At 41.9% G+C, this 11980-nt stretch overlaps 1 protein-coding gene across 3 annotated transcripts; it reads left to right on the top strand.

Annotated features, from left to right (window-relative positions):
• The first annotated feature begins 227 nt into the window (after window positions 1–227).
• On the top strand, window positions 228–11736 carry Gm10681 (predicted gene 10681). Of its 3 annotated transcripts, none has more exons than XM_017319411.1 (4): window positions 228–354; window positions 773–984; window positions 6883–7047; window positions 10540–11736. In XM_017319411.1, exons 2-4 carry the CDS (start codon window positions 840–842, stop codon window positions 11349–11351), a joined length of 1122 nt encoding a protein of 373 aa, XP_017174900.1. In that variant the 5' UTR covers window positions 228–354; window positions 773–839; the 3' UTR covers window positions 11352–11736. The 3 variants fall into 3 exon arrangements, with proteins under 3 accessions (XP_017174900.1, NP_001257358.1, XP_006500871.1); NM_001270429.1 differs by having other exon boundaries at window positions 269–354; window positions 788–984; XM_006500808.2 differs by lacking the exon at window positions 228–354 and adding an exon at window positions 399–474 and having other exon boundaries at window positions 788–984.
• Window positions 11737–11980: the final 244 nt, after the last annotated feature.

Below are 11980 nucleotides of genomic sequence, written 5' to 3'. Positions count from 1 at the left end.
CTCTGCAGTGAACTGTAAGATAAATAGTTGACACTAAGAAAAGGATTTAAAATTGGCAACAAAATGTATCATATTTAACACATTGAAAGAACACTCTTTAGCTGGGTATTGATTAACCTTTGTTGTACACTTGACTTAACCTGGAGCCATCTAGAAAGAGGAAACCTCTATTGGAGAATAGTCTTCATTTAATTATTAATCATTGTCTTCATTATTAACTGATGAACGAGGGCCCAGCATCCTAAGCTTGTTTGTAGCTGAACAGTTAGACATTACTAGAAACTGATATATCAAACAAGGGAGTAGAAGCCTTGTGCCACTTTCTCTTTCCTCAGCCTGTGCATCACTTCCTCTGTATCCTTTATAAATGTGACCCTGGGTTTCTGAAGTCAGAGCGCTGAAGCTGAGAAAACTAACTATATACAGTGAGAATTTTTAGAAATAACATATGTGGGAGGTTTCTCATAAGCACAGGTAAGACAATCCAGAGTTTGTAATTAGCATCTAAGGTGAGAGAGACAACCTTTGGGCACAGACTAATGCAGTGCCTCAGGGTAAAAGATAACCTAAGCTAGAGATTGCATATCTGGTGTCCAGTGCATATGTGTACTCTGGTTTTGATTTTCTGTTTTTCCTTGCTTCTTATAGAACATCCCACAAGATTTGGGATCAGAGACGTGATGTCTTATGAGAGGAATGGGTGAAGTTAGCTTCAGGACATTTTTTTTTCTACTATGTAAGTGTAGTAGCAATTCCTTGACCCTGCACACATTGAATCAATCCACAGGAGTACCTTATATCACATCTGCACCCTCAACTATCTGATTCCTGTGTTGACCATGCCTGGGTGGAGCTGCCTGGTGACAGGAGCAGGAGGGTTTCTTGGCCAGAGGATTGTCCGAATGTTGGTGCAGGAGGAAGAGCTGCAGGAGATCAGAGCCCTGTTCAGGACCTTCGGTCGAAAACAGGAAGAGGAATTGTCCAGTAAGTGATATAGGAGCTGGGGGACATAGACGGGCTAAAAGGAGGGCTCTCTTGTCTACAGCCTAAAAATCAGGTGGATCTATTAACAACATTCACAACTGGAACAGCACAAAAGTCACTGTATAGTTAGATAAAGTAAATTCAGGCCTCACCCACAACTGGTCATGAGCAGGTCCTGGGCCTAAAGGTCTTCTCCTATTTAGACACTACAGATCAGTTGTCTCTTTTGCTCAAAGCTCTTTTGTGTCCTAAATGGAATAGAATTGTCAGTATTTACAATATATTGCAATATTTTGTAATTCTAATGAAAGATTATTGAACCAGAGACCTTAGCAATGAGCCTTAGACTCTTTGATGTTCCTAATCAGCTTCATATTTAATTTTTATTAAAGACTAGAGAGAGACTGCAGTTCATAGCAGGAAGTACTTATTAGGGTACATTTAGGAAGGCTGTAGAGAAGGGGAGTGAAGAAGGGAAGAGGGAGATTAGAGAGCACAAAGTGTGGGCAAGAAGGACTTGATATGTGTCATCAGGAATCCTCCAATGCCTTTCCCAGCATTCCATCTCTCTACCATTTCCTCTCAAAGAAAGTGACTGAGTGCTTTGCTAGACAGGTACTTTTTTGTTGCTGTTGTCTCTTCCCACACCTAGGTCCAAGGGTAAGCACTGAGTTGATAGTGCAAGTTCCCAGCTGCTCCGTTCTCTCATCCTTCTGTGGAGGTTGCTATGGAAGGGCTTCAGCTCCGAGTGAGAGACCATTATGTATGTCACATCTTTCTCCACACTCTCCAGAGTTAATTTACACCCATTGCTTGGATCCCATCCAGCCATCACTTGGCTTTGTCAGTTTAAGTCTGGATCAAATCACCTATCAGACATTCCATAGTTTGATTTTTGATTGTCCATCCTCCCCAAGATAAGCCTCATCCTGGAGAAGATCTGACTAGGTCCTATGAAGAAGGAAGGTGATGGAAACATGTCTTGCTTAATTTTCTGTTGCTAAGATAAGACACTGTGCAAGGTCATTTATAGAAAGTAGAGATTATTGGACACTTCCAGTTTCACAGGGTTAGAACCTATGGCCATCATGGCAGGGAGAATGGCAGCAGACTGATGGGCATGGCATTGTGGCAGTAGCTGAGAGTTCATATCTAGGTCCACAACCACAAGGCAGAGAATGAAGTGGGAATGATCCAAGTCTTTGGAGACCTCAATGACTACTTCTAAAGTCAAACCTCCTCCAATAATGCCATACCTTCTAACTTTACCAGCAACTTGGGACCAAGTATTCAAAAATATGAACCTACTGAGTTGTTCTCATTCAAATCACAAGTCTATGTTGAAACCCTCAGAACACAATTGAGGTTTAGAAAGAGCAGTTCATATTTACCTAAATTTCATTGTCAAGTTTAATTTCAAATGTTTGTATAATTAGCATCTCAAGATACTGAACCAGTATTGTTGGGTTAAAAGGAAGATTGTTCAGAGTTTTGAGATGCAACACTATCAAAAATTTAAAAGAAACACACAGGCTTCTAATTTTATAGTAGTTTTGAGTCCTACATCCCTATATTTTCATACAATTAAAATTTTGAAGAATTATAAACTAGTTAATTTTATTATGTTTAAAGCTTAGAGTAATGTTGTACTAGAATTATAACATAACATATATTCGAATATACCAGATATCCTGAGACTTATAAACACTTGGAATATATACAAATACATATGCTCAAATACAGGTCTTATATACATGCACCTTGTACTTACAGGACCTTCTGAAATGCCAAAGTTAATAGTAAATAAAAAGGATTTAGGGTCTAGAGAGATGGCTCAGTGTTTAAGAGCACTGGATGCTCTTTGTGGGACCTGGATTCAATTTTTCAGGACCAATATCATAGCTAACAACTCTCTGCAACTCCAGTTCTAGACAATACATCAATACACATAACACAAACATGGATAAATATTTTTTAAAACATAAAAATAATTTAATTTTTACTTTGGAAAATATAGAAAGGGTTAAAGTATTTGTTAAAAATTACACAACACAAAAAAATCACAAGAACAGAAAAAGTAAATAAATAAAAACACAAAGCACAAGAGGTGTCTAAAGCTGGATTGTCCACCTGCACCGAGGAGGCAAAGAAGTGTCACAGTTCTCCACTAAGATGGGATATAAGAAATCTCAATATGTTTTGGATTTTTTCCCCCGTACTGGGGATTGAACTCAAAGCAATTTTATTACTGGGAAAACTCCTCGAGTTGAAAATGAAGAATCTAAGATCTGAATACAGAGCCAAAGTTCCCTGATATTTGTTCAATGTCTACAAAAGTCAACACTGTTTGATCTCATATGCATCAGTCCCAGAGGTCACAGGGGTCACTTAGACCACAAAGAACAAAAGGTGACAATCAATGAGACACCGGAAGGCCATTCGATTCAACGTGAATAAATAGTAGGTGTTGGTTAAAGTTTCTGGACTCTGACACAAGTGGTTTAATTTTAGTGTATTTAAGCATAACTATTTGGTGAACATATTCCTAGTGATGAGTAACTCAATCCCATGTGGACAATGAACTTTACATCAGCCTCCTTGAGGAAAAAAGTAAGCTAAATAAAGATCAGACATGACCACATTGAAACACTTTGTAAAATCCATGTGATACCTTCCATAAAGATGAGTTCTATAGATTGATCACAATAAACAACCTTATGGTGAGAGTCCAGTGTGGTCTCAGGACACAGAGACTGTACAAAGTTCACCAGGCTAGAATGCACATCTGCTCCCAGTCTTCTGGGCAGACAGCTCACTATGCATTTCTTCCTTTGAATGTGCCTACATTCTAGGTTCCCCTAGTGTTTATCTGTGACCACATGGTCCTCTGTGCCTCCAGCAAGAAGTCCTGAGCCATCCTGAAAGTCTTTTTTAGCTTTCTAAAAACCATTCGGACAAGTAGTCCAAGTGTTTTTATCATTCTGGGTCTTATCTGTCTCTCCTAATTTGGAAACACAATCATCTTTGGGGAAAACAAACAAACAACCACGACCTCTCCCTTTGCTCAGAGATACTTTCCTATTTTATAGTTTTTCTGATACATACTTATAACACATGTCACATTTTCCTCACTTTGTCTCATACAACAAAAAGCCAAATAAATATTAAATTTCTGTCTATTAATGTTTAGTATTTTAACTTTCTTAGAAATTACGTGGATACTCTGTCACAAGGGAAGAAAAAAAATGAAAATAACATAAGTACCCTGTCTTAGGTTATTCTTGCTCTCATGAAACACTATGACCAAAATCAACATGGGAAGGAAAGGGTTTGTTTGACTTAAGCTTCCTCATCAGTGGAGGAAATCATGACAGGAACTCTAAAAGGTCAGGAATGTAAAGGCAGGAGCTGATGCAGGCATCATAGTGGGGGTGAGGTAGGGAGGGGACACTGCCAACTGGCTTAATCACAAGGCTTGCTCATCCTGCTTTCCCATGGATCACACACCATGGGACCTGCACTCCCACATGGATCATAAATGATGAAAATGCAGGCTTGCCTGCAACAGTATCACATTGAGGAATTTTCCCAGTTTAGGCTCCTTCCTCTCAGAAACAGCAAAGAACACTGCCAGTGTCCTTTCTGTGTCAAAGACATACTTATGATAGAAATTCCATACCCACCACCCCATGATGTCACTTAAGAAAAGTAACTTTGTCTTCTGATTCTTAGGCAGGAAGGCAACACAGATGTTAAATGACTTCCCCAAGATGGGGCAACTCAAGTAAGGAAAAGAAGGGTTTGCGTCCAGGATGTCTATCAGTATCCTCTGTCCCTTAAAAGGATGGCGTGTGGGAGCTTCTCTATGCATGTGCTTCTACTGAAGATCACAGCATAACACCACCTCCATGATATGGCAGTTCAGAATAATTACCAAGTCCATGGTGTCTTGGGTAAAGTAGGAGATTTAGCTCTACCTCAAGAACCCAAGATGTTTCCTCCTGCTATCTCAGGACACCCAAAGAACTCATGTTTGTATCTACTGCAGAACCCAAGATGTTCCCTCCTGCTATCTCAGGACACCCAAAGAACTCATGTTTTTATGTACTACACTCTGTATCTGGGTTCCAACTACCAGGTCACAGCCACTCTTTTGATACAGTCTTTATAATGTTAGCTGAAAGAGCAGATGAAACAATATACAGAAAGAGACCCTCATCCTAGTATCTGCCTCCTTCCCAGAAGGCTTTTCTTCATTGTGATGATAGAACACATAGATTCATATGTCTGGATGCTTGCCCCAAAATAGTAGCATTATTACAATATGTGGCCTTGTTGGAGGAAGTGTGTCAAAGGTGGGCCTTGTGGTCCCATATGCTCAAGCTATGCTCAGTGGGGAAGACAGTCTCCTTCTTCTGCCTGAGGATCAAGATTGTAGAACTCAAGGCTCTGCCAGTACCATGTCTGCCTGCATGTTGCCAAATGATAAAGGACAAACCCTCTGAAACTGTAAGCCAACCCCAAATAAGTGTTTTCCTTTATGAGAGTTTCCCTGGTCATGGTGTCACATCACTGCAACAGAAACCTTAACTAAGACACCCATCCTTTTCTACTTCAAGGATTTCTCACAGTTGCCTGACAGGAGAAATGGGCACAGAGTAAACAGATCTAGCACAGGTTTTCACCTGTCCCAAGAGGACAGCACTGGATTTCTACTTCTGCCTCTGTAAAGCTATTCTTTAGCTGCATTGTAGATTCAGTTGACCAGTCTATCTCACAAGAGTCTATCCAAACCAGCCCTGGGCTTAGAGTTCATGGAGAAGTGAGAATGTATTTGAAGGAGGCAGAGGAACATTAGAGCCTTCACTAGGGAGATGTGTGTCCTGAGGCATGTTCCTGGAGCCTTCTGTGATTCCCCAACCTATTCCTGGGATATCAGAATGCCTGATATGATGACATGGTTGGGAAAGGAAAGAGCAAACCAAAAAAATCATGTGCAAAATGTGAACCTAAAGCCAGGGTGGAGTATTTGTAAAGGCTGCAAGGGCACATGTTAATTTTGTGAGCTTATTTGTATGATATTGTGATTGCCAGTATCATTCAGTAAATTTCAAAGGAACCTGAAAACACTGCCACTGACTTCAAGCCCACAGTGTGGTCCACTTGAGGTTGCCTCATTTACAAGAATCTATCTGATAAGAAATGCTCACCTAAACCCTCATTTGAGTCTATTCTGGGTTCTCTCACAGAGACTCCTATTGCTTCTCTGTAATAGGGCTAACACTTCATTTATAAACAGCCTAGACTCAGAAAGTTTCAAGACCTGTCAGGGCAAAGCTAAAATGTCCATTTTTGTGTCCATCTTCTGGATCCTCCTCACTGGAACTCCAGATAACATAATCTGGTTAACCTGTTGCTTATCCATATTTCTCTTATGTCTTCACACCCGGCAGTTTATTACCCACCCCCTAGCTGCTGTTACAGATTCCCAAGGCAGGACTCTAGCTCTGTTTCTCCTTCAAATCCACACATGATTTCCCCATTCCCTATCAATTAAATCCTATTCTCCCTCTTTACATTTTTGTGCCATCACTTCCCCAGTTGCTTTAATGCATTTAGGAGCTTCCCGTAACTCTCTTTTTATGTGCAAGACACAAATGGCATCTTACTGCTCAGGTGCATGTTCTACAAAGGGATGGTGCAGATATAAATGCTTCCTCATTCCCTACAAACACTACATTCTGATTTTTGAGCATTTATGCTTCCTTCTGTAGAAAGGCCTCCTCTCCAGTGTCTTCTCACCATGACTGCCCTTGAAGACCTACATAAATGACACCTGTATCAGGAAACTTCCATCCCATGCACAAAGCTTCCAAAGACCCTGCTTTCTGTCCACAGAGCTGCAGACAAAGACCAAGGTGACAGTACTGAAGGGAGACATTCTGGATGCCCAGTGCCTGAAGAGAGCCTGCCAGGGCATGTCTGCTGTCATCCACACCGCTGCTGCTATTGACCCCCTTGGTGCCGCTTCCAGACAGACCATCCTAGATGTCAATCTGAAAGGTGCAGTACCCAGGGAAGATATGGAGCAGGTTGGAAAATGAAAACCATAGACAGGTTGGGGAGGGGAGCACCTAGTTTGGAACACCTGGAGGAAGAGTTGGAACAGGTGGGTAAATGAGGATGTCCCAACAGGATTATGACAGAAAGAGAAGGGCCAACCATGGAATACCTGCTGTGCTCTGAGTAGGTCAGATGATCTGCTCAACAGCACAGGTTGCAGAACTCAGGACTATTGTCCTCAGGGTTTAGAAAAAGAAACCAGACAGAGAGATAAAGAGTGACACCAGGTGTAGTCAGTATCACTGAAAGATTATAAAGCCACACCCATGACACCCCAACTGCCAGGAAAGTTCTCCTGCCTCTCCACACCAAAGTGAATTGACTCCATCTCCAAATACTTGATGTCCATCAACCCACTGCGTCTATGGACCAGACACTGACCTTTTCCTCCCTAGAGAGCCTTCATTGCTGCTCTATATAATCTTCCTGGGGAAAAAGAAGCCTGTTTTCTTAATTACAATTGTATACCGATTTCCACATTATCATCTCTTCAGATAGGCAATAGTTTATTCTTGAAGTTCTGTACTGGGCAGAGCTTAGCATCTCTCCTTCTTAGATCCCCATCCCTTAATGCTTAGTGCCTCCGAATGTAGATTTCCATTCGACTTTAAATTAAGGATTTCTACCATATAAATGAAACACACTGAATCCTGAATCCAGTCTTCATAGCACAACTATATTCCAAGATTCTGCCTGCCATATATCCTCTCTGGAACCTCCAAATGAAGTGTTTGTTTTGTTTTGTTTTTGGTTTTTCTAAATCAACTAATTATTTGAGCATGCCCATAACCACACTTCAAGCATCCCTTTTAGTTCTGCATAACTACCTCTGTCTCATCCTCACTGTAGGGTGGTGCTATAAGCAATCACATTCCCATCTCTGTATTAATTCTGACTTCATGAGGAAAATACACCAGCCTAGATATCTAATGATGAGAGTACACTGCATCCCCATATGCAGTGGTACACATCTGTAATCCTAGCACTCAGGGCTCTGAATCAGAACAATCAAGCCTTCAGGCTCAGTCTGGGCTCTATACTAGGTCTCTATCTGGAAAATAAAATACAGTAAAAATACATATTGCCCGTACACTATAGACAATTCACCAGAGTGGGCATGATGAAAATTCTGAACTACCTCTGACAATATGGTACCTTGCATTTTTATTTAAAACCCCACTGTCCTTTAATCTAGTAAAATGCGTGATGATTAGTAACTTTTTGCTTTCATTTGGTGAGGGAGTTCTTTTTAAATAAATTTTTGTGGTTTCTGGAAATCAAAGCAAAGGCTCGATCACTGAGCAATATCAACAAACTAATGTATTGACGTCAGTTTTTTTTCCATTTTTTATTAGGTATTTAGCTCATTACATTTCCAATGCTATAACAAAAGTCCCCCATACCCACCACACCCCCACTCCCCTACCCACCCACTTCCCCTTTTTGGCCTTGATGTTCCCCTGTACTGGGCCATATAAAGTTTGCAAGTCCAATGGAACTCTCTTTGCAGTGATGGCCGACTAGGCCATCTTTTGATACATATGCAGCTAGAGACAAGAGCTCCAGGGTACTGGTTAGTTCATATTGTTGTTCCACCTATAGGGTTGCAGTTCCCTTTAGTTCCTTGGGTGCTTTCTCTAGCTCCTCCATTGGAGCTGACTGTGAGCATCCATTTCTGTGTTTGCTAGGCCCTGGCATAGTCTCACAAGAGACAGCTATATCAGGGTCCTTTCAGCAAAATCTTGTTAGTGTATGCAATGGTGTCAGCGTTTGGAAGCTGATCATGGGAAGGATCTCTGGTATTGGCAATCACTAGATGGTCCATCCTTTCGTCACACTTCCAAATTTTGTCTCTGTAACTCCTTCCATGGGTGTTTTGTTTCCTATTCTAAGAAGGGGCAAAGTGTCCACACTTTGGTCTTCATTCGCTTGAGTTTAATGTGTTTAGCAAATTGTATCTTATATCTTGGGTATCCTAAGTATCTGGGCTAATATCCACTTATCAGTGAGTACATATTGTGAGAGTTCCTTTGTGATTGGGTTATCTCACTCAGGATGATGCCCTCCAGGTCCATCCATTTGCCTAGGAATTTCATAAATTCATTCTTTTTAATAGCTGAGTAGTACTCCATTGTGTAAATGTACCACATTTTCTGTATCCATTCCTCTGTTGAGGGGCATCTGGGTCCTTTCCAGATTCTGGCTATTATAAATAAGGCTGCTATGAACATAGTGGAGTATGTGTCCTTCTTACCGGTTGGGACATCTTCTGGATATATGCCCAGGAGAGGTATTGCTGGATCCTCCGGTAGTACTATGTCTAATTTTCTGAGGAACCGCCAGACTGATTTCCAGAGTGGTTGTACAAGCTTGCAATCCCACCAACAATGGAGGAGTGCTCCTCTTTCTCCACATCCTTGCCAACATCTGCTGTCACCTGAATTTTTCATCTTAGCCATTCTGACTGGTGTGAGGTAGAATCTCAGGGTTGTTTTGATTTGCATTTCCCTGATGATTAAAGATGTTGAACATTTTTTCAGGTGCTTCTCTGCCATTCGGTATTCCTCGGGTGAGAATTCTTTGTTCAGTTGACGTCAGTTTTTAAAACACATAAGGGAACACCTTTCCAGAAGAAAAATCTAGAGACATATTTTCCAAGGTAAAAAGACAGCTTAGATTTTGTCAGCTTGACACACAGTAGTCACCTGGAAAGAAGGAACTTCTACTAAGGAATTGCTCCATCCGATTGTCGTCTGTGGGTTATTTTCTTGGTTAGTGATGGATATGAGAGGGCTGGAATAGATATGACACTGCCCACTTGGTTGTGTCAAGGCTGAGCAAGAGGTCCTGGGTTATATTATGTAAACAACTTAAACGATCATGGGATGCAAGGGAATAGCATTGGGACTTCTGCCTTTGTTCCTACAGTGACTTTTCTCAGTGATGAACTGTAATTTTGACATATGAGCCCTACAAACCCTTCCCTCCTCCAAGTTTCTTTGTTCGTGGTGTTAAGCAGAGCAATAGAAACTAAATTGGGACAGTGCCTCAGTGGTAGGGGCCTTGCCTAACATGTGAAAGAGCCGAGGTTAGTTCTGTAGTATTAACAAAAAAAAGTACAAAAAAGAAAAAAAAACACATGGACAGAGAGAGAGAGGGAGAGAGAGAGAGAGAGAGCTTTATAAATTAAAAAAAAAACACCTCAATTTGTAAATCTGGAAATCCCTCATTTCCAGAATCTACATGTCACCTCCATTAATTTCAGAGTGAATATTTCCTATAGAATAGTAGGTTTGTGTCACTATCAGGTGGTAATACATTTAGCCTCTATTGGCCATTTCACGGAATTTGGGATGGAGACCAGTCTGACCCCATTGCCACGGTGACCTTTGGCTTATTTCTTAGCAATGATTGTGGGCTTCCTATGGGCAGGTACTCAGCTCCTACTGGATGCTTGTGTGGAAGCCAACGTGCCAACATTCATCTACAGCAGCTCAGTGCTTGTGGCTGGACCAAATTCCTACAAGGAGATCATCCTGAATGCCCATGAGGAGGAGCATCATGAAAGCACATGGTCTAACCCATACCCATACAGCAAAAAGATGGCTGAGAAGGCAGTGCTGGCAGCCAATGGGAGCATCCTGAAAAATGGTGGCACTTTGCATACTTGTGCCTTAAGACTCTCTTTCATCTATGGGGAAGAATGCCAAGTCACTTCAACCACTGTGAAAACAGCACTGAAGAACAACAGCATAATTAAGAAAAATGCCACATTCTCCATCGCCAACCCAGTGTATGTGGGCAATGCAGCCTGGGCTCACATTCTGGCTGCCAGGAGCCTACAGGACCCTAAGAAGTCCCCAAGCATCCAAGGACAGTTCTATTACATTACAGATGACACCCCTCACCAAAGCTATGATGACTTAAAATGCACCCTGAGCAAGGAGTGGGGCCTCCGCCTTGATACCAGCTGGAGTCTTCCTCTGCCCCTGCTCTACTGGCTTGCCTTCCTCCTGGAAACTGTGAGCTTCCTGCTACGTCCAGTCTACAACTATAGACCACCATTTAACCGCCTCTTGATCACAGTGCTAAATAGTGTATTCACCTTCTCCTACAAGAAGGCTCAGCGAGATCTGGGCTATGAGCCACTTGTCAGCTGGGAGGAAGCCAAGCAGAAAACCTCAGAGTGGATCGGAACACTAGTGATGCAGCACAGGGAGATTGGAAACAAAAAGTCACAGTGATATGAAGAGGGAGAGGACATGGCCCTGGGTGTTATTAGGTCCTCCAGAAAGGGACTTAGAAACAATCCAACTCTTAACAATTCCATTTTACACTCTGTCCAACTTGTCTTTGGGTCACCAGAAGCCTTGCAAGTCACTGGCCCAGTTGCAACCCTTCAGCTCTAAGCACTTGTCCAGCAATGCACAAGATGTGCCTCAGCTGCTGTGACCCAAGGATAGGTGGCTGATAGTGAGTTGCCTGGAACCTCTTGTAGGTTAGAATTTCATCAGGGCTTCCTCATCTCCTTTCCATGTGCCAACGCATTTCGTGTCTGAGAAAATTCCCATACCTTTATGAAGCTCAAAGAAAAGAACAATAAAATCTTTTAATGCTTAATGTGGAAAAGGTGTGTGTTTGGTCACTCCAGTGGCCACCTTTCTTTTCTATATCCAGTGAAGTCCATAGTCAGTGCTGGTGAACCTGACTCCTGCTTAGTTGAGCGCAAGCCTGGGCCAACCATCTAATCTAGAGTGCTTCAGTTCAGCATTGCCAGATCACAGACCGAATCTTGCTCCTGGTCTTAGGAAATTAAAACTCGCCTCCCTCTGAGTGGTTGAGCTCACACTGGTTGGGGAGGTGGGTAGTGTAT

Source organism: Mus musculus, chromosome 3 (assembly GCF_000001635.26).
Source record: "Mus musculus strain C57BL/6J chromosome 3, GRCm38.p6 C57BL/6J".
NCBI lineage: Eukaryota > Metazoa > Chordata > Mammalia > Rodentia > Muridae > Mus > Mus musculus.
This window is presented reverse-complemented; position numbering and strand designations above follow the sequence as displayed.

What these genes read in the sequence shown, in the direction of transcription:
- Gm10681 (XM_006500808.2), top strand. Translation starts at nt 449, where the DNA reads ATGTGGGAGGTTTCTCATAAGCACAG. An exon ending in ACAGGAAGAGGAATTGTCCA is followed by an intron (nt 985 to 6,882) that starts GTAAGTGATATA and finishes TTCTGTCCACAG; the next exon opens with AGCTGCAGACAAAGACCAAG. An exon ending in CCTAGATGTCAATCTGAAAG is followed by an intron (nt 7,048 to 10,539) that starts GTGCAGTACCCA and finishes TCCTATGGGCAG; the next exon opens with GTACTCAGCTCCTACTGGAT.